Source organism: Hoplias malabaricus, chromosome 15 (assembly GCF_029633855.1).
Source record: "Hoplias malabaricus isolate fHopMal1 chromosome 15, fHopMal1.hap1, whole genome shotgun sequence".
In the NCBI taxonomy this organism is placed as follows: Eukaryota; Metazoa; Chordata; class Actinopteri; order Characiformes; family Erythrinidae; genus Hoplias; species Hoplias malabaricus.
In genome coordinates this window covers 2,034,599-2,055,565 of record NC_089814.1, presented here as the reverse complement: position 1 = coordinate 2,055,565, position 20,967 = coordinate 2,034,599, and the positions used below count along the sequence as shown (strand labels likewise).

Genomic DNA, 20,967 nt, shown 5'->3' with positions numbered 1-20,967 from the left:
TGAGGAGTGTGGTGTGTTCTCCCTGTGTCTGCGTGGGTTTCCTCCGGGTGACTGTCTGTGAGGAGTGTGGTGTGTTCTCCCTGTGTCTGCATGGGTTTCCTCCGGGTGACTGTCTGTGAGGAGTGTGGTGTGTTCTCCCTGTGTCTGCGTGGGTTTCCTCCGGGTGACTGTCTGTGAGGAGTGTGGTGTATTCTCTCTGTGTCTGCATGGGTTTCCTCCTGGTGACTGTCTGTGAGGAGTGTGGTGTATTCTCTCTGTGTCTGCATGGGTTTCCTCCTGGTGACTGTCTGTGAGGAGTGTGGTGTGTTCTCCCTGTGTCTGCGTGGGTTTCCTCCGGGTGACTGTCTGTGAGGAGTGTGGTGTATTCTCTCTGTGTCTGCATGGGTTTCCTCCGGGTGACTGTCTGTGAGGAGTGTGGTGTGTTCTCCCTGTGTCTGCGTGGGTTTCCTCTTGGTGACTGTCTGTGAGGAGTGTGGTGTGTTCTCTCTGTGTCTGCGGTGACAGGGTGAGCGTGTGTGTGACAGTGAGAATGTGTGTGACTGGGTGAGCATGTGAGTGACGGGTTGAGTGTCAGGGGCAGCATGTGTGTGACTGGGTGAGTGACAGGGTGAGCATGTGAGTGACGGTGAGCGTGTGTGACTGGGAGAGTGACAGGGTGAGCATGTGTGACTGGGTGAGTGACAGGGTGAGTGTGTGTGACTGGGTGAGTGACAGGGGCAGCATGTGTGTGACTGGGTGAGTGACAGGGTGAGCGTGTGTGTGACGGGTTGAGTGACAGGGTGAGCATGTGTGTGACTGGGTGAGTGACAGGGTAAGCATGTGTGTGACTGGGTGAGTGACAGGGTGAGCGTATGTGACTGGGTGAGTGACAGGGTGAGCATGTGTGTGACTGGATGTGTGACTGGGTGAGTGACAGGGTGAGCATATGTGACTGGGTGAGTGACAGGGTGAGCATGTGTGTGACTGGGTGAGTGACAGGGTGAGCATGTGTGTGACTGGGTGAGTGACAGAGTGAGCGTATGTGACTGGGTGTGTGACTGGGTGAGTGACAGGGTGAGCGTATGTGACTGGGTGAGTGACAGGGTGAGCGTATGTGACTGGGTGTGTGACTGGGTGAGTGACAGGGTGAGCGTATGTGACTGGGTGAGTGACAGGGTGAGCATGTGTGTGACTGGGTGAGTGACAGGGTGAGCATGTGTGTGACTGGGTGAGTGACAGGGTGAGCATGTGTGTGACTGGGTGAGTGACAGGGTGAGCATGTGTGTGACTGGGTGAGTGACAGGGTGAGCATGTGTGTGACTGGGTGAGTGACAGGCTGAGCGTGTGTGACAGGGTGAGCATGTGTGTGACTGGGTGAGTGACAGGGTGAGCGTGTGTGTGACAGGTTGAGTGTCAGGGGCAGCATGTGAGTGACAGGGTGAGTCTGAGCAAGATCAGTCCATTCTCTTCACTGCTCCAGGGAATTTCTCTTGAACTCTGAGAAACATGAAAAAGAACAGAAGATTAAAGCAACTCTTCTTCAGTTCATCCACAACTACCATATATACCATAGTAACTACTTGGGGTACATTAACAACTATCATATATACCATATCAACCATTGACAAAACATAGCAACTAGTTGGGATACCATAGCAACCAACTAAAATACAATGGCAGCTACCTGAAATGCCATAGCAACGACTTGGGTTACATTAGCAACCACCTGAAATACCATAGCAACAGCCTGAAATATCACCATATCACCTACTTGATATACCATATTAACTACATGGGATAACTTACCAACAACCAGATATACCGTAGCAACTACCTGGGCAGCACAATGTCTTGGTGGTTAGCACGTTCGCCTCCCAGCACTGGGATTCGTCCAGGGTGGCTGGTTTCCTCCCACAAAAAGGTGAGGTGAATTGGCTTCTCTAATAACTGTCCAGGTGTGTGTGAATGAGTGCGTATGTGAATGTGAATGAATGTGTGTATGTGTGAGTGAATGTGAATGTGTGCCCAGATATGGATTGGCGCTCTGTCCTGGGTGAAGCCCAAGTGCCCGGCAGTCCTCCAGGTGGACGGTCATTCCTGGTCGAGAGGATGCTGTGTGTGTTTGGCTGATGCCAGTGTGTGTGTGGATTGAATGTTGAATGGAATGGCATCTGAGCAAGTGTTGCATGTTGATTTTAAAGCATCCTTGGGTTTCTTGAAAGGCACTATATAAGTGAAACAATAATTGAACTAACCAAAAATGTGATAGCAACCACCTGGGATACAATATCAAATATCTGATATACCCTAGCAACCACAAGAAATACCATAGTAACCACTTGACATAACACAGCAGTTACCTGGGATAACTAAGTAACCAATTCACAAAACAACAACTTAAAATACAATAGCAACTCAAGGGGAAAAAGTGTTATTATCGTGGTTAATATATTATTAGCGGTGTGGTAACCTCACAGTCTGTGCGTCCGAGGTGTGATACTGAAAGACTGGCCGTACTTCTCCAGTTTCTCCTCCAGGTTTTTCCTCACTTGCTCCACACAGCGATTGATCTGCGTCTGAACAACAAACAGTCGTCAGCGTCTGAAAACAGCACTAAACAGAGATGGCCTGGGCCTTTAACATTACACACAGCGCTACCTTGTACTTCTTATAAACCAGAGGCGTGCAGAAGAACACCACATCGGCTGAAAAACACCAACATCCAGAATCAGCTTATTTTTACTCTCAGGTGTTTGTCGTCCCTCTGTCAAACACTGTGTATAAATTATTACCCAGAATTAAGAGGGTGACCGCATTGAACAGCGCCCCCACGTACGTCAGGCACCACATCAGTCCGGCCAGCTGGAAAACACAGGGTTAACAGTGCAGTCAGTCTTTGTCCCACACAGTTTTAATGTAACTTTAATTTACCGGACTGATCTCCCTGCTGGGTTTTTTTAATTAAACAAATAGTAACATTTATAAATGATTAGGTTTTGTTCCAGTCGCAGCGTTACGCTCCACAGAGAGGGTCATGTTTACACTGGGTTAAATGCCGAATCTCAGACTCCTCCAGACCACCAGAGGTCAGCGGAACAGATGTTTCATTATTTTTATTATTTTATTATTATTATTATTATTATTATTATTATTATTATTATTAGACCTTCAGAGAGTCAATGATGTCCTCCACCAGTAGGAGGCGCCTGGTCTGGAGCAGGACCCAGTTAAGGTTCTGCAGAATCAGGTCGGTGTGTCTGTGAGCAACTTCAGGACTGATACTGATGTCCTTCTCCAGGAGAAACCTAATAACACACACACACACAATATATATATGTACAATCAACCCACATATATCTGTGTGTGTGTGTGTGTGTGTGTGTGTGTGTGTGTGTGTGTGTGTCTGTGGTGTTTTTGTTCCTGGTCTTTGATGATTGTCTGAAGGCTGAGTTCCATCAGACCCTCACAGCAGTGGAGCGTTTACCTGAAGGGGTGTCCGTTGGGGGTCTTACTGAGGGCCTGGAGGACAGATTTATAAACTCTGAATGTTATAGTGAAACACAGCAGCGCCAGGAGAACGTAGGACACCACAGTGATTACACTGAACCATGCCAGTACCAGGAGAACCCACAGAGAACCGCAGAACACCAACACTGACCTCCTCACATCTCTCCAGCACAGCAGATCCTTCAGCACTGAAAGAAAGAGAGAGAGAGAGAGAGAGAGAGAAAGAGGGTGAAGAGAGAGAGTGAGACCGGGAGAGGAGGGGGGAGTGAGAGAGCGAGGGAGCTGTTGTTGTTAAATGTAAACTTCTTACTCTAGTGAGTGGAGGTGGAGTGTGTGGAAGTGGAGTGTGTGGAGGTGGAGTGTGTGGAAGTGGAGTGTGTGGAGATGGAGATGGAGTGTATGGAGGTGGAGTGTATGGAGGTCGAGTGTGTGGAGATGGAGATGGAGCATGTGGATGTGGAGTGTATGGAGGTGGAGTGTGTGGAGATGGAGATGGAGTGTTTGGAGATGGAGTGTATGGAGGTGGAGTGTGTGAAGGTGGAGATGGAGTGTATGGAGGTGGAGTGTGTGAAGGTGGAGATGGAGTGTATGGAGGTGGAGTGTGTGAAGGTGGAGATGGAGTGTATGGAGGTGGAGTGTGTGAAGGTGGAGATGGAGTGTATGGAGGTGGAGTGTGTGAAGGTGGAGATTAGAGGGGAGTTAAGCATGTGGATTGCATGGATCATGTGCAGAAGATTAAACTCCTTAACAACTCACAGCATAACACAGAGTACCACATTAAAACTTACAAAATACAACCGAATACCATCTTAAAGACTTAAATAACAATTTAATTGACACATAAATAACAATTTAATTGAATCTATAACTCAGTAACACACTAAATCAAAAGTCCCCTATAAATCAATAACATGATAAATCAATAAAACAATCAATAACTCAAACTAATCCATTAATAAATAAATGACAGAGTTAATCAATCAGCTGCTGAGGTGCAGACCTGGGTCAGTTTCCTAACGCTACACTGACTGCACTGAAACACTTCTACAGCATTTAAGGTGGAATGGAAAAACAACAATGGAATTAAAGTGGAGAAAATATAAAGCCAGCTTGATCTTGATTACCATGCTTTTAATGTGGAACAGAATATACAAATAAGAAACTAAGATGCTTGAACCTAAATACAGCAGCATTTAAGGTGGAATTGTGAATAAAAGTGAGTCCACGCTGAAGCCTGGCTGGTTCAGGACTGACCTGAGAGAGTGGAGCTGTGGGGGGCACTGATGGAGTTCAGCTCAGGGGTCGGTCCAGTGTTGTTCTGTTCCTCCATTTCTGCAGACTCAGCTGAGTGTGTGTGTGTGTGTGTGTGCCTAAACTGAGAAATCCCCTCACCCTGATCTCACATGTGGGTGGTCTTACAGTCATGTTTGACCCCACAATAATCCACAGACTGTATCAACAAGTACAACATGGGGGGCATGTCCTGTGAGAGTGCAGGTGTGTCCTGGAGCAGGTGGGCGTAGCCTGTGAGAGTGCCGGTGTTGAGCAGGTCTGACAGGAACTGGTTTCTTGAACCAGGAAACTCTGTGTGAGATATTCTCTGGGTGAAGGTCTGTGTTTATTCTGAAGATAGATGCTTTTAATTCACCCTCAGAGTCTTTGCTAAGTTTAAAGGGATTTTAAAATGTTTACAATGTTGAGTGTTTGTTGTTTACAGTGCTCTGTGTTTATTGTGTACAGTGCTGTGTCTGTTGTGTACTGTGTTGGGTTTTAATCATTTACAATGTTGAGTGTGTTTTGTACACTGTTTAGTGTTTATTGTGTACAGTGTTTAGTGTTTGTTTTGTACAGCATTTAGTGTTTATATTGTACATTGTTTAGTGCTTGTTGTTTAGTGTTTATTGTTTGTTGTGTACAGTGTTTAGTGTTTGTTGTGTACAGTGTTGAGTGATTATTGTGCAGTGTTTAGTGTTTGTTATGTACAGTGTTGAGTGTGCATTGTGTACAGTGTTGAGTGTTTATTGTGTACAGTGTTTAGTGTTTGTTGTGTACAGCTTTTAGTATTTGTTGTGTACAGTGTTTTGTGTTTATAGTGTACATTGTTTAGTGCTTGTTGTGCAGTGTTTATTGTTTGTTGTGTACAGTGTTTAGTGTTTATTGTTTACAGTGTTGAGTGTTTGTTGTGTACAGTGTTTAGTGTATATTGTGTACAGTGTTGAGTGTGTATTGTGTACAGTGTTTAGTGTTTATTGTATACAGTGTTGAGTGTTTGTTGTGTGCAGTATTTAGTGTGTATTGTGTACAGTGTTGAGTGTGTATTGTGTACAGTGTTGAGTGTTTGTTGTGTGCAGTGTTTAGTGTGTATTGTGTACAGTGTTTAGTGTATATTGTGTACAGTGTTTATTGTTTACAGTGTTGAGTGTTTGTTGTGTACAGTGTTTAGTGTATATTGTGTACAGTGTTGAGTGTGTATTGTGTACAGTGTTTAGTGTTTATTGTATACAGTGTTGAGTGTTTGTTGTGTGCAGTATTTAGTGTGTATTGTGTACAGTGTTGAGTGTGTATTGTGTACAGTGTTGAGTGTTTGTTGTGTGCAGTGTTTAGTGTGTATTGTGTACAGTGTTTAGTGTATATTGTGTACAGTGTTGAGTGTTTGTTGTATACAGTGTTGAGTGTGTATTGTGTACAGTGTTGAGAGTTTGTTGTGTGCAGTGTTTAGTGTGTATTGTGTACAGTGTTTAGTGTATATTGTGTACAGTGTTGAGTGTTTGTTGTGTACAGTGTTGAGTGTGTATTATGTACAATGTTGAGTGTTTATTGTGTACAGTGTTTAGTGTTAGTTGTGTACAGTGTTGAGTGTTTATAGTGTACATTGTTGAGTGAGAAATCGCCCCACCCTGATCTCACATGTGGGTGGTCCTACAGTCACATTCATGTTTGACCCCAAAATAATCCACAGACTATATCAACAAGTACAACATAGGGGGCATGTCCTGTGAGAGTGCAGGTGTGTCCTGGAGCATGTGGGTGTGGCCTGTGAGAGTGAAGGTGTGTCCTGGAGCAGGTGGGCGTGGCCTGTGAGAGTGCCGGTGTTGAGCAGGTCTGACAGGAACAGGTTTCTTAAACCAGGAAACTCTGTGTGAGATATACTCCGTGTGAAGGTCTGTGCTTATTCTGAAGATAAATGCTTTTAATTCACCCTCAGAGTCTTTGCTATGTTTAAAGGGATTTTAAAATGTTTACAATGTTGAGTGTTTGTTGTTTACAGTGCTCTGTGTTTATTGTGTATAGTGCTGTGTTTGTTGTGTACTGTGTTGAGTTTTAATCATTTACAATGTTGAGTGCTTGTTGTGTAGTGTTTATTGTTTGTTGTGTACAGTGTTGAGTGATTATTGTGCAGTGTTTAGTGTTTGTTGTGTACAGTGTTGAATGTTTTTTGTGTACAGTGTTGAGTGTGTATTGTGTACAGTGTTGGGTGTTTATTGTGTACAGTGTTGAGTATTTGTTGTGTACAATGTTTATTGTTTGTTGTGTACAGTGTTTAGTGTTGGTTGTGTACAGTGTTGAGTGTGTATTGTGTACAGTGTTTAGTGTTTGTTGTGTACAGCGTTTAGTGTTTGTTGTTTACACTGTTTAGTGTTTATAGTGTACATTGTTTAATGCTTGTTGTGTAGTGTTTATTGTTTGTTGTGTACAGTGTTTAGTGTTTATTGTGTACACTGTTTAGTGTTTATTGTATGCAGTGTTGAGTGTTTGTTGTGTACAGTGTTTAGTATATATTGTGTACAGTGTTGAGTGTGTATTGTGTACAGTGTTTAGTGTATATTGTGTACAGTGTTTAGTGTGTATTGTGTACAGTGTTTAGTGTTTATTGTATACAGTGTTGAGTGTTTGTTGTGTGCAGTGTTTAGTGTGTACAGTGATTAGTGTTTATTTTATACAGTGTTGAATGTGTATTATGTACAGTGTTTAGTGTATATTGTGTACAGTGTTGAGTGTTTGTTGTGTGCAGTGTTTAGTGTTGGTTGTGTACAATATTGAGTGTGTATTGTGTACAGTGTTGAGTGTTTGTTTTGTACAGTGTTTTGTGTTTGTTGTGTACAGTGTTTAGTGTTTGTTGTGTACAGTGTTTAGTGTTGGTTGTGTACAGTGTTGAGTGTGTATTGTGTACAATGTTGAGTGTTTTTTGTGTAGAGCGTTTAGTGTTTGTTGTGTACAGCATTTAGTGTTTATAGTGTACATTGTTTAGTGCTTGTTGTGTTGTGTTTATTGTGTACAGTGTTGAGTGTTTGTTGTGTACAGTGTTTAGTGTTTATAGTGTACATTGTTTAGTGCTTGTTGTGTTGTGTTTATTGTGTACAGTGTTGAGTGTGTATTGTGTACAGTGTTTAGTGTTTATTGTATACAGTGTTGAGTGTTTGTTGTGTACAGTGTTAGTCCACTGTTTCCTGTGATTACTCTGCTCTCAGTGTTGATGTATAAATTATATATCTCTGTGGTGTTCAGGTTTGCGCAGGAGCTAAACAGATGATGCTGTTCTCTGAGTGACTACAGAGAGTGGACACGCAGTTCTTTATGGTTCTCCACAATGTTCTGGATCATTGTTCTCCAAATCTGGTCTGTCATCCTCCCTGTCAACACCCTCCCTCAGGTATGGCAAGAGAGAAGGACAAAAAGACAATTTACTCTGTATTTACTACAGTTATACTTATTCATTATTAGCATTTACTTTTTATCTTCAAAAGATGAACTTCTGACAAGATGTCAATCAGTTTTGAATTCCTTCTCTGTCGAAACTAACACTGGTATCTCCAAAGGAATGTGAGCTGATGCAAATGTTTATGTTTGATGAGTTACTGTAGCGTTTGTTGTTGCAGTGAAGGTATTTGATGTCTGTTTGATGTGTTATTGTTTTGTTTGTTGTTATAGTGAAGGTGTTTGCTGGCTTCTTGGTGTGTTGCTGTAGTGTTTGATGTTGCAGTGAAGGTGTTTGATGTCTGTATGATGTGTTACTGTTTTGTTTGTTGTTGTAGTGAAGGTGTTTGATTTCTGTTTGATGTGTTACTGTATTGTTTGTTATTGTAGTGAAGGTTTCTGGGGTGTTATTGTAGTGTAATTGTAGTGTTTGTTGTAATGAAAGTGTTTGATGTCTGTTTGATGTGTTTCTGTAGTGTTTGTTGTTGCAGTGAATGTGTTTGATGTCTGTTTGATGTGTTGCTCTGTTGTGTCCTGTGCAGGTGTACAGTGAAGCGTCTGAGAGGAGGAACAGTGTTCTGGACGGAGATGTCACGGTTCTGGAGGGCAGCAGTGTGTTTATTCACTGTAATGTCTCTGGAGTTCCTGATCACTGTCAGTGGTTCAACTCCCGAGGAGAGAACGTTCTACACAGAGAACACCCAGGTCTCATATCTAGTCCATACCGCGGTTCTCCTCTGGTTTCACTCTTGTGACAATTTGGTTTCTATTTCATTGACCGTCACTTCTCACTAAATTTTAAAGTAACACTAGGTAATATTTTTATGTTAAAACAACAGCTTCAAAGTCATTGTGATGCTCCACAGAGCTGTGTAAGTGAGAACAGAGCCTCTGTCGTTGCTATTCCAGGCACAGCACTGCAGAAACTGCACTATGCAACTTCTGTAGAAGGGTAGGAATGAAATGACATTACACTGAGAGTGAGTCCACTATAAAACATATTATAACGTGTTAAAAAAAACAGAAGCTCCTCAGATGCTTTGCTTGTAGCATGTAACGTTGTAGAGATTTATTTGCATTTTAGTGAATCTTGTAGAAAACCATCAACAGAAAATTAAACAAATATAAAACACAAAACACAACGGATCATTACAAATAAAAATAAAGGATTATTAAAAATAAGAAGCACAGAAAAAAAGGCACAAGAGTAAACTTCAACAATTATGTCAATGATGAAAAACACAATAGCGCCGCCTTGTGGAACATTTCCTAACAGTGAATGATGAGTGAGTGAGTGAGTGACAGACCAAGAGACATACACAAACAGACAGACAGATAAACAACAGACAGACTGACAGACAGAAATACAGATATATTGAGAGGCAGACAGTCAGATAATATGGAGACAGACATAAATAGCAGACAGACAGACACATACTAGAGAGACAGACATAAATAGCAGAGAGACAGACAGACAGATAATAAAGAGACAGATATAGACAGTGAGACAGATGGATTTTTGGGTGGTGACAGTGTTTCAGCAGCAGGATGTTGTCAGTGCTGTGCTGATAGCGTCACCTGTGGTGAATTGTAATCCCGGCGAACTGACCATTCTCTGTGTGTCCTGCGCAGGGAGCCTGTGGACAGTGGAGAGGGACGGACTGAACATCAGCTCGGTGGGGTTTGAAGATCGAGGGAGGTACACCTGTGTGTCTTGGACCTCGTCCGGTGTCCAGAACTTCACTGTGACTCTGAGGGTGAGATACACTCACAGTGGACTGGGGCTGTATTTCGTGGTCATCTGCCTGGTGTCCTTCTCCATCACCATGGTCCTGAACTCCACACGACTCTGCCTTGTCAGTTCACACCTGCGCAAAACCCAGCAGGCCCTGGACGCGTTCTTCACCGAGGAGGGGCCCGAGAAACTGCAGAAGGCCCTGGAGGTTGCCAAACGCATCCCAATAATCACCTCCACCAAAACCGCGGAGTTCGCCAAGGTCAGAGAGATAACACAGAACATCCGACCAATCATCATCCCTCACTAAACCCCTGACCAATCATCATCCCTCACTAAACCCCTGACCAATCATCATCCCTCACTAAACCCCAGACCAATCATCATCCCTCACTAAACCCCCGACCAATCATCATCCCTCACTAAACCCCCGACCAACCATCATCCCTCACTAAACCCCCGACCAATCATCATCCCTCACTAAACCCCCGACCAATCATCATCCCTCACTAAACCCTTGACCAATCATCATCCCTCAATAAACCCCGACCAATCATCATCCCTCACTAAACCCCGACCAATCATCATCCCTCACTAAAACCCTGACCAATCATTGTCCCTCAACTCCAGCCGACAAATCATCATCCCTCACTAAACCTTGTGTTTTTGCAGGTGACTCAGTTTAAGACGATGGAGTTCGCGAGGCACATGGAGGAACTGGCGCGCAGCATCCCGCTGCCCCCTCTGATCCTAAACTGCAGGACGCTGGGTGGTGAGGGTCCAGAAGGGTTGGCAGAGACCAGGGGTCCAGCGGCCATTGAGGAAAACCCATCACTCTGTTTGGCTGAAATGGACATTAAAGTTTCTGTCCACACCCCAGCACAGACTAGAAGTGAAAATAACGAAGATAGTGAAGCAAATGAACCAATGCTGTAAAGATTAGTCTTAAAGGAGCAATCAGTCAAAATACTGACATCTAGTGGCCTGGATGGAGCTGCACTTTATAGAAACAATGTGAAAATAATAAACAAAGTTTGCTACTAAGTCCAATAAACCAGAACTAATTAACCAGTGTTTATGTTGTTTGTTGTTAGTATGGTGTTGTTGTTATGGTTTTGATGTTTGTGTTGTTTGTTGTTGTCATGGTGTTGTTGTTTATGTTGTTTGTTGTTGTTATTGTTTTGATGTTTGTGTTCCTTGTTGTTGTTATGGTGTTGTTGTTTGTTGTTGTTATGGTTTTGATGTTTGTGTTGCTTGTTGTTATGGTGTTGTTGTTTGTTGTTGTTATGGTGTTGTTGTTTGTTGTTGTTATGGTGTTGTTGTTTGTTGTTGTTGTTTGTGTTGTTATGGGGTTGTTGTTTGTGGTGTTATGGGGTTGTTGTTTGTGTTGTTATGGGGTTGTTGTTTGTGTTGTTATGGTGTTGTTGTTATGGGGTTGTTGTTTGTTGTTGTTATGGTGTTGTTGTTTGTTGTTGTTATGGTGTTGTTGTTTGTTGTTGTTATGGGGTTGTTGTTTGTGTTGTTATGGTGTTGTTGTTATGGTGTTGTTGTTTGTTGTTGTTATGGTGTTGTTGTTTGTTGTTGTTATGGGGTTGTTGTTTGTTGTTGTTGTTTGTGTTGTTATGGGGTTGTTGTTTGTGGTGTTATGGGGTTGTTGTTTGTGTTGTTATGGTGTTGTTGTTATGGGGTTGTTGTTTGTGGTGTTATGGGGTTGTTGTTTGTGGTGTTATGGGGTTGTTGTTTGTGGTGTTATGGGGTTGTTGTTTGTGTTGTTATGGGGTTGTTGTTTGTGTTGTTTGTTGTTGTTGTTTATTGTTGTTATGGTGTTGTTGTTTGTTGTTGTTGTTTGTGTTGTTATAGGGTTGTTGTTTGTGTTGTTATGGTGTTGTTGTTTGTGTTGTTATGGGGTTGTTGTTTGTGTTGTTATGGTGTTGTTGTTATGGGGTTGTTGTTTGTGTTGTCACAGACAGAGCCTGATTTAATAATTAAATCAAAAAGAAATCTTCATTAGAAACATAATCAAACAGGAACGTTTCAGTGTTGATTTAAAAGAGTCTAAGGTCGGGGCTCTTCTAATGGTTTCGTCAGAAAATCTCTGATCTTACTGATGTTCTTAAGATGGTAAAATTCTGATCTAGTAATTGCTTTAATATGAGACTAAAACTGATCTGAGTCCATTAATACACCAAGGTTGTGAGTCAGTTCTTTAGATTTGAAGGCCCTCGAGTCCAGATACGCAGCCAATCTGTGTCTCACTGCTGTTCCCAAATAATATAATCTCAGTTTTATCTTTATTCAGCTGCAGAAAATTGTGTCCCGTCCAATTAGTGATGTGTTCAAGGCACTTACACAATGAGTCAAGACCAGAGTCGTTTGGGGACAGCACTATGTAAATCTGAGTATCATCTGCACAGCTGTGATAGGAACAGCCCATAGTCCTGTAGAATCTGGCCAAGAGGAAGCATGAACATATTAAATAGTAGTGGACAAAGAATAGAACCCTGGGGGACTCCACGGGTCACTGGCGTGTTCTTTAACATATAATTTTCTATTTCCATAAATAGAAAGTAGTTCCTGCCTTCCAGGTATGAACTGAACCACTTTAGGGCTGTTCCTGAGAGTCCAACCCAAGAATCTTATGGTCAGTGGTATCAAAGGCAGCACTAAGGTCAAAAAGTAATAGAAGAGATACTTTTCCATCCTCTGAATTTAAGCAAATGTCATTAATGACCTTGATTAGAGCGGTCTCAGTGCTGTGATTAGACCTGAACCCAGACTGGAATATGTCTAGGCTGCTGTGTATGGACAAGTAACTAGTGATTTGACTGAAAACTATTTTCTCAATGATTTTGCCAATGAACGGTCAATTAGAAATTGGTCTGTAGTTATTTATCAGAGATGATTCTACGTTTTCCTTTTTTAGAAGAGGATTTACAGCTGCAGTCTTTAGTGAGCTCAGAAAGACCGCCGAGGTGTTAACAATGTGGAGTAGGTCTGGTGCCACAGTGTGAAACACACTCTGTATAAGTTTGGTTGGTAGTGTGTGGAGACTGCAGGTGGAGTGTTTGAAATGATTGACTGTGTCAATTAAAATGTCACTGTTTACAGTAGTGAACACTAACTAAAGAGTCTTTATGAGGTGATGGAGAGGGTACAGACTCATTGTTGGATGTAGATGCACTAATCACTCTGAATTCATTCATTCATTCATTCATTATCTGTAACCCTTATCCAATTCAGGGTCGCAGTGGGTCCAGAGCCTACCTGGAATCATTGGGCGCAAGGCGGGAATACATTACATCTCCCAGTTGTTACTAATTCAGGGGCCATTGGTGTGTGTGAGTTAATGAGTGTGTGGACCACGGTGAAGAGGATTTTGCGGTTGTTGATGTTGCCTAGGAGCCGGACAGTGGAAAAGCACCTTAATGTCCTGTGACTGACAAAGGCTCTGAAAACAAACCCAGTCATCCACTAAATGTGGTCATTTTTAGATAAAAAACTAGAATTATTCCGAGACAACACTGGAAATCTGTTCTTTGGGATTTGTCGCTAAATAAGATTTCAGGAGAATCCCCACAGACCAGGGACTTTTCTGGAAACAGACTGTAGTCTTATTCCGTCAGAGGAAGTGCTGTGAATCCTCCTTTTTGGAACAAACCCTCGCTCTCAGCATCGCTTCAAAAACAAGGTAAATTTGTGCTGTTTGTAAAAAGAAATGACGGCGTTATTCTCCTCGGTGAGCTGCAGTACCGCGCTGTGGCCGCTGGGAGGCAGCGGTGCTCCACACAAACTAATATTAAAGACATTTCAAAATTAAAGTTTTTATTTTTATAAATACACAGAACAGTCCTGACTCTGGAACACTGCTGTGAGGGTTGATGGCAGGTGCTGATGTGAGATGATTACATTGGGGGGGAGGCGGTTTGTGTATGTATCTATGTCTGTGTTTGTGTGTGTGTGTGTCAGTGGTATGTGTATGTGCGTCAGGGTGTAACTGTGAAGGTAAATAGGATGTGTGACAGGTGTGTTAAAGGTAGCCAGGTGTACTTTGTTCACAGGTGAGTCATTAATCTTTGTTCTTTGTTCAACTCTGTCTCAGTTCAGAAATACAACTAATATCTGACCCACCATCTCTCTCACACACACCAGCCATTACATTACAACCACCTACCTGTCCCCTCTCTCAGCTCCACTGTCCCCTCTCTGTCCCCTCTCTCAGCTCCACTGTCCCCTCACTGTCCCCTCTCTCGGCTCCACTGTCCCCTCTCGGTCCCCTCTCTCAGCTCCACTGTCCCCTCACTGTCCCCTCTCTCGGCTCCACTGTCCCCTCTCTGACCCCTCTCTCGGCTCCACTGTCCCCTCTCTGACCCCTCTCTCGGCTCCACTGTCCCCTCACTGTCCCCTCTCTCGGCTCCACTGTCCCCTCACTGTCCCCTCTCTCGGCTCCACTGTCCCCTCTCTGACCCCTCTCTCGGCTCCACTGTCCCCTCACTGTCCCCTCTCTCGGCTCCACTGTCCCCTCTCTGACCCCTCTCTCGGCTCCACTGTCCCCTCACTGTCCCCTCTCTCGGCTCCACTGTCCCCTCACTGTCCCCTCTCTCGGCTCCACTGTCCCCTCACTGTCCCCTCTCTCGGCTCCACTGTCCCCTCACTGTCCCCTCTCTCGGCTCCACTGTCCCCTCACTGTAATCCTCTCTCAGCTCCACTGTCCCCTCTCGGTCCCCTCTCTCAGCTCCACTGTCCCCTCACTGTCCCCTCTCTCGGCTCCACTGTCCCCTCTCTGACCCCTCTCTCGGCTCCACTGTCCCCTCACTGTCCCCTCTCTCGGCTCCACTGTCCCCTCACTGTCCCCTCTCTCGGCTCCACTGTCCCCTCACTGTCCCCTCTCTCGGCTCCACTGTCCCCTCACTGTCCCCTCTCTCGGCTCCACTGTCCCCTCACTGTAATCCTCTCTCAGCTCCACTGTCCCCTCTCTCAGCTCCACTGTCCCCTCACTGTCCACTCTCTCAGCTCCACTGTCCTCTCACTGTCCCCTCTCTCACCTCCACTGTCCCCTCTCTCGGCTCCACTGTCCACTCTCTGTCCCCTCTCTCGGCTCCACTGTCCCCTCTCTGTCCCCTCTCTCAGCTCCACTGTCCCTCACTGTCCTCTCTCTCAGCTCCACTGTCCCCTCACTGTCCTCTCTCTCAGCTCCACTGTCCCTCACTGTCCCCTCTCTCAGCTCCACTGTCTCCTCACTGTCCCCTCTCTCAGCTCCACTGTCTCCTCACTGTCCCCTCTCTCAGCTCCACTGTCCCCTCACTGTCCCCTCTCTCAGCTCCACTGTCCCCTCACTGTCCTCTCTCTCAGCTCCACTGTCCCTCACTGTCCCCTCTCTCAGCTCCACTGTCCCTCACTGTCCCCTCTCTCAGCTCCACTGTCTCCTCACTGTCCCCTCTCTCAGCTCCACTGTCCCTCACTGTCCCCTCTCTCGGCTCCACTGTCCCCTCACTGTCCCCTCTCTCAGCTCCACTGTCCCCTCACTGTCCCCTCTCTCAGCTCCACTGTCCCCTCACTGTCCCCTCTCTCAGCTCCACTGTCCCCTCACTGTCCCCTCTCTCAGCTCCACTGTCCCCTCTCTGTCCCCTCACTGTCCTCTCAGCTCCACTGTCCCCTTACTGTCCTCTCTCTCAGCTCCACTGTCCCCTCTCTCGGCTCCACTGTCCCCTCTCTGTCCCCTCTCTCAGCTCCACTGTCCCTCACTGTCCTCTCTCTCAGCTCCACTGTCCCCTTACTGTCCCCTCTCTCAGCTCCACTGTCCCCTCTCTCGGCTCCACTGTCCCCTCTCTCAGCTCCACTGTCCCTCACTGTCCTCTCTCTCAGCTCCACTGTCCCCTTACTGTCCTCTCTCTCAGCTCCACTGTCCCCTCTCTCAGCTCCACTGTCCCCTCACTGTCCCCTCTCTCAGCTCCACTGTCCCCTCTCTCAGCTCCACTGTCCCCTTACTGTCCTCTCTCTCAGCTCCACTGTCCCCCTCACTGTCCCCTCTCTCAGCTCCACTGTCCCCTTACTGTCCTCTCTCTCAGCTCCACTGTCCCCTCTCTCAGCTCCACTGTCCCCTCACTGTCCCCTCTCTCAGCTCCACTGTCCCTCACTGTCCCCTCTCTCAGCTCCACTGTCTCCTCACTGTCCCCTCTCTCAGCTCCACTGTCTCCTCACTGTCCCCTCTCTCAGCTCCACTGTCCCCTCACTGTCCCCTCTCTCAGCTCCACTGTCCCCTCACTGTCCTCTCTCTCAGCTCCACTGTCCCTCACTGTCCCCTCTCTCAGCTCCACTGTCTCCTCACTGTCCCCTCTCTCAGCTCCACTGTCCCCTCACTGTCCCCTCTCTCAGCTCCACTGTCCCCTCACTGTCCTCTCTCTCAGCTCCACTGTCCCTCACTGTCCCCTCTCTCAGCTCCACTGTCCCTCACTGTCCTCTCTCTCAGCTCCACTGTCCCTCACTGTCCTCTCTCTCAGCTCCACTGTCCCTCACTGTCCCCTCACTCAGCTCCACTGTCCCTCACTGTCCCCTCTCTCAGCTCCACTGTCTCCTCACTGTCCCCTCTCTCAGCTCCACTGTCCCCTCACTGTCCCCTCTCTCGGCTCCACTGTCCCCTCACTGTCCCCTCTCTCGGCTCCACTGTCCCCTCACTGTCCCCTCTCTCGGCTCCACTGTCCCCTCACTGTCCCCTCTCTCGGCTCCACTGTCCCCTCACTGTCCCCTCTCTCGGCTCCACTGTCCCCTCACTGTCCCCTCTCTCGGCTCCACTGTCCCCTCACTGTCCCCTCTCTCGGCTCCACTGTCCCCTCACTGTCCCCTCTCTCGGCTCCACTGTCCCCTCACTGTCCCCTCTCTCGGCTCCACTGTCCCCTCACTGTCCCCTCTCTCAGCTCCACTGTCCCCTCTCTCAGCTCCACTGTCCCCCTCACTGTCCCCTCTCTCACCTCCACTGTCCCCTCTCTCAGCTCCACTGTCCCCTCACTGTCCTCTCTCTCAGCTCCACTGTCCCCCTCACTGTCCCCTCTCTCACCTCCACTGTCCCTCACTGTCCTCTCTCTCAGCTCCACTGTCCCTCACTGTCCCCTCTCTCAGCTCCACTGTCCCTCACTGTCCCCTCTCTCAGCTCCACTGTCTCCTCACTGTCCCCTCTCTCAGCTCCACTGTCCCCTCACTGTCTCCTCTCTCGACTCCACTGTCCTCTCTCTCAGCTCCACTGTCCTCTCACTGTCCCCTCTCTCACCTCCACTGTCCCCTCTCTCGGCTCCACTGTCCACTCTCTGTCCCCTCTCTCGGCTTCACTGTCCCCTCTCTGTCCCCTCTCTCAGCTCCACTGTCCCTCACTGTCCTCTCTCTCAGCTCCACTGTCCCCTCACTGTCCTCTCTCTCAGCTCCACTGTCCCTCACTGTCCCCTCTCTCAGCTCCACTGTCTCCTCACTGTCCCCTCTCTCAGCTCCACTGTCTCCTCACTGTCCCCTCTCTCAGCTCCACTGTCCCCTCACTGTCCTCTCTCTCAGCTCCACTGTCCCTCACTGTCCCCTCTCTCAGCTCCACTGTCCCTCACTGTCCCCTCTCTCAGCTCCACTGTCTCTTCACTGTCCCCTCTCTCAGCTCCACTGTCCCTCACTGTCCCCTCTCTCGGCTCCACTGTCCCCTCACTGTCCCCTCTCTCAGCTCCACTGTCCCCTCACTGTCCCCTCTCTCAGCTCCACTGTCCCCTCACTGTCCCCTCTCTCAGCTCCACTGTTCCCTCACTGTCCCCTCTCTCGGCTCCACTGTCCCTCACTGTCCTCTCTCTCAGCTCCACTGTTCCCTCACTGTCCCCTCTCTCAGCTCCACTGTCCCCTCTCTCAGCTCCACTGTCCCCCTCACTGTCCCCTCTCTCAGCTCCACTGTCCCCCTCACTGTCCCCTCTCTCAGCTCCACTGTCCCCTCACTGTGCCCTCTCTCAGCTCCACTGTCCCCTCACTGTCCCCTCTCTCAGCTCCACTGTTCCCTCACTGTCCCCTCTCTCGGCTCCACTGTCCCCCTCACTGTCCCCTCTCTCAGCTCCACTGTGCCCTCACTGTCCCCTCTCTCAGCTCCACTGTCCCCTCTCTGTCCCCTCACTGTCCTCTCTCTCAGCTCCACTGTCCCCTCACTGTCCCCTCTCTCAGCTCCACTGTTCCCTCACTGTCCCCTCTCTCGGCTCCACTGTCCCCCTCACTGTCCCCTCTCTCAGCTCCACTGTCCCCTCTCTGTCCCCTCACTGTCCTCTCTCTCAGCTCCACTGTTCCCTCACTGTCCCCTCTCTCAGCTCCACTGTCCCCTCTCTGTCCCCTCACTGTCCCCTCTCTCAGCTCCACTGTTCCCTCACTGTCCCCTCTCTCGGCTCCACTGTCCCCCTCACTGTCCCCTCTCTCAGCTCCACTGTCCCCTCTCTGTCCCCTCACTGTCCTCTCTCTCAGCTCCACTGTTCCCTCACTGTCCCCTCTCTCAGCTCCACTGTCCCCTCTCTGTCCCCTCACTGTCCTCTCTCTCAGCTCCACTGTCCCTCACTGTCCCCTCTCTCAGCTCCACTGTCTCCTCACTGTCCCCTCTCTCAGCTCCACTGTCTCCTCACTGTCCCCTCTCTCAGCTCCACTGTCCCCTCACTGTCCCCTCTCTCAGCTCCACTGTCCCCTCACTGTCCTCTCTCTCAGCTCCACTGTCCCTCACTGTCCCCTCTCTCAGCTCCACTGTCTCCTCACTGTCCCCTCTCTCAGCTCCACTGTCCCCTCACTGTCCCCTCTCTCAGCTCCACTGTCCCCTCACTGTCCTCTCTCTCAGCTCCACTGTCCCTCACTGTCCCCTCTCTCAGCTCCACTGTCCCTCACTGTCCTCTCTCTCAGCTCCACTGTCCCTCACTGTCCTCTCTCTCAGCTCCACTGTCCCTCACTGTCCCCTCACTCAGCTCCACTGTCCCTCACTGTCCCCTCTCTCAGCTCCACTGTCTCCTCACTGTCCCCTCTCTCAGCTCCACTGTCCCCTCACTGTCCCCTCTCTCGGCTCCACTGTCCCCTCACTGTCCCCTCTCTCGGCTCCACTGTCCCCTCACTGTCCCCTCTCTCGGCTCCACTGTCCCCTCACTGTCCCCTCTCTCGGCTCCACTGTCCCCTCACTGTCCCCTCTCTCGGCTCCACTGTCCCCTCACTGTCCCCTCTCTCGGCTCCACTGTCCCCTCACTGTCCCCTCTCTCGGCTCCACTGTCCCCTCACTGTCCCCTCTCTCGGCTCCACTGTCCCCTCACTGTCCCCTCTCTCGGCTCCACTGTCCCCTCACTGTCCCCTCTCTCAGCTCCACTGTCCCCTCTCTCAGCTCCACTGTCCCCCTCACTGTCCCCTCTCTCACCTCCACTGTCCCCTCTCTCAGCTCCACTGTCCCCTCACTGTCCTCTCTCTCAGCTCCACTGTCCCCCTCACTGTCCCCTCTCTCACCTCCACTGTCCCTCACTGTCCTCTCTCTCAGCTCCACTGTCCCTCACTGTCCCCTCTCTCAGCTCCACTGTCCCTCACTGTCCCCTCTCTCAGCTCCACTGTCTCCTCACTGTCCCCTCTCTCAGCTCCACTGTCCCCTCACTGTCTCCTCTCTCGACTCCACTGTCCTCTCTCTCAGCTCCACTGTCCTCTCACTGTCCCCTCTCTCACCTCCACTGTCCCCTCTCTCGGCTCCACTGTCCACTCTCTGTCCCCTCTCTCGGCTTCACTGTCCCCTCTCTGTCCCCTCTCTCAGCTCCACTGTCCCTCACTGTCCTCTCTCTCAGCTCCACTGTCCCCTCACTGTCCTCTCTCTCAGCTCCACTGTCCCTCACTGTCCCCTCTCTCAGCTCCACTGTCTCCTCACTGTCCCCTCTCTCAGCTCCACTGTCTCCTCACTGTCCCCTCTCTCAGCTCCACTGTCCCCTCACTGTCCTCTCTCTCAGCTCCACTGTCCCTCACTGTCCCCTCTCTCAGCTCCACTGTCCCTCACTGTCCCCTCTCTCAGCTCCACTGTCTCTTCACTGTCCCCTCTCTCAGCTCCACTGTCCCTCACTGTCCCCTCTCTCGGCTCCACTGTCCCCTCACTGTCCCCTCTCTCAGCTCCACTGTCCCCTCACTGTCCCCTCTCTCAGCTCCACTGTCCCCTCACTGTCCCCTCTCTCAGCTCCACTGTTCCCTCACTGTCCCCTCTCTCGGCTCCACTGTCCCTCACTGTCCTCTCTCTCAGCTCCACTGTTCCCTCACTGTCCCCTCTCTCAGCTCCACTGTCCCCTCTCTCAGCTCCACTGTCCCCCTCACTGTCCCCTCTCTCAGCTCCACTGTCCCCCTCACTGTCCCCTCTCTCAGCTCCACTGTCCCCTCACTGTGCCCTCTCTCAGCTCCACTGTCCCCTCACTGTCCCCTCTCTCAGCTCCACTGTTCCCTCACTGTCCCCTCTCTCGGCTCCACTGTCCCCCTCACTGTCCCCTCTCTCAGCTCCACTGTGCCCTCACTGTCCCCTCTCTCAGCTCCACTGTCCCCTCTCTGTCCCCTCACTGTCCTCTCTCTCAGCTCCACTGTCCCCTCACTGTCCCCTCTCTCAGCTCCACTGTTCCCTCACTGTCCCCTCTCTCGGCTCCACTGTCCCCCTCACTGTCCCCTCTCTCAGCTCCACTGTCCCCTCTCTGTCCCCTCACTGTCCTCTCTCTCAGCTCCACTGTTCCCTCACTGTCCCCTCTCTCAGCTCCACTGTCCCCTCTCTGTCCCCTCACTGTCCTCTCTCTCAGCTCCACTGTTCCCTCACTGTCCCCTCTCTCGGCTCCACTGTCCCCCTCACTGTCCTCTCTCTCAGCTGCAGAGTACAGAGTAATTTAAAAATAAAACATAGAACAAAACCAAAAATCTTTATCATTTTTATTTATTATTGTTGGCAGTAATATGTTAATATAGTTATTGTTGGTATTATTATTATTATTTTGAGTGTACCATTTTTCCTGCAGTTCTCAGTTCAGTGAAGTTAATGTTAATGAATGTCTGGTGTCCCCCGGTGTGTCCGG

General features: G+C 48.6%; 2 protein-coding genes across 3 annotated transcripts; one reads left to right on the top strand and one right to left on the bottom strand.

Annotated features, from left to right (window-relative positions):
- Positions 1 to 1,433: 1,433 nt before the first annotated feature.
- Positions 1,434 to 4,816, bottom strand: LOC136668680 (reticulon-3-B-like). Its single transcript, XM_066646349.1, has 7 exons — positions 4,741 to 4,816; positions 3,464 to 3,674; positions 3,146 to 3,284; positions 2,772 to 2,841; positions 2,638 to 2,684; positions 2,497 to 2,555; positions 1,434 to 1,476 (listed from the first exon to the last, which is right to left on the bottom strand). Exons 1-7 carry the CDS (start codon positions 4,814 to 4,816, stop codon positions 1,434 to 1,436), a joined length of 645 nt encoding a protein of 214 aa, XP_066502446.1.
- Positions 4,817 to 5,043: 227 nt separating this feature from the next.
- Positions 5,044 to 10,971, top strand: LOC136668895 (microfibrillar-associated protein 3-like). 2 transcript variants are annotated; one of them, XM_066646641.1, is made up of 5 exons: positions 5,044 to 5,096; positions 7,993 to 8,137; positions 8,724 to 8,886; positions 9,814 to 10,178; positions 10,589 to 10,971. In XM_066646641.1, the coding sequence occupies exons 2-5, from the start codon at positions 8,075 to 8,077 to the stop codon at positions 10,850 to 10,852; spliced, it is 855 nt and encodes a 284-aa protein (XP_066502738.1). In that variant the 5' UTR covers positions 5,044 to 5,096; positions 7,993 to 8,074; the 3' UTR covers positions 10,853 to 10,971. The 2 variants fall into 2 exon arrangements, with proteins under 2 accessions (XP_066502738.1, XP_066502736.1); XM_066646639.1 differs by lacking the exon at positions 5,044 to 5,096 and adding an exon at positions 6,301 to 6,647.
- Positions 10,972 to 20,967: the final 9,996 nt, after the last annotated feature.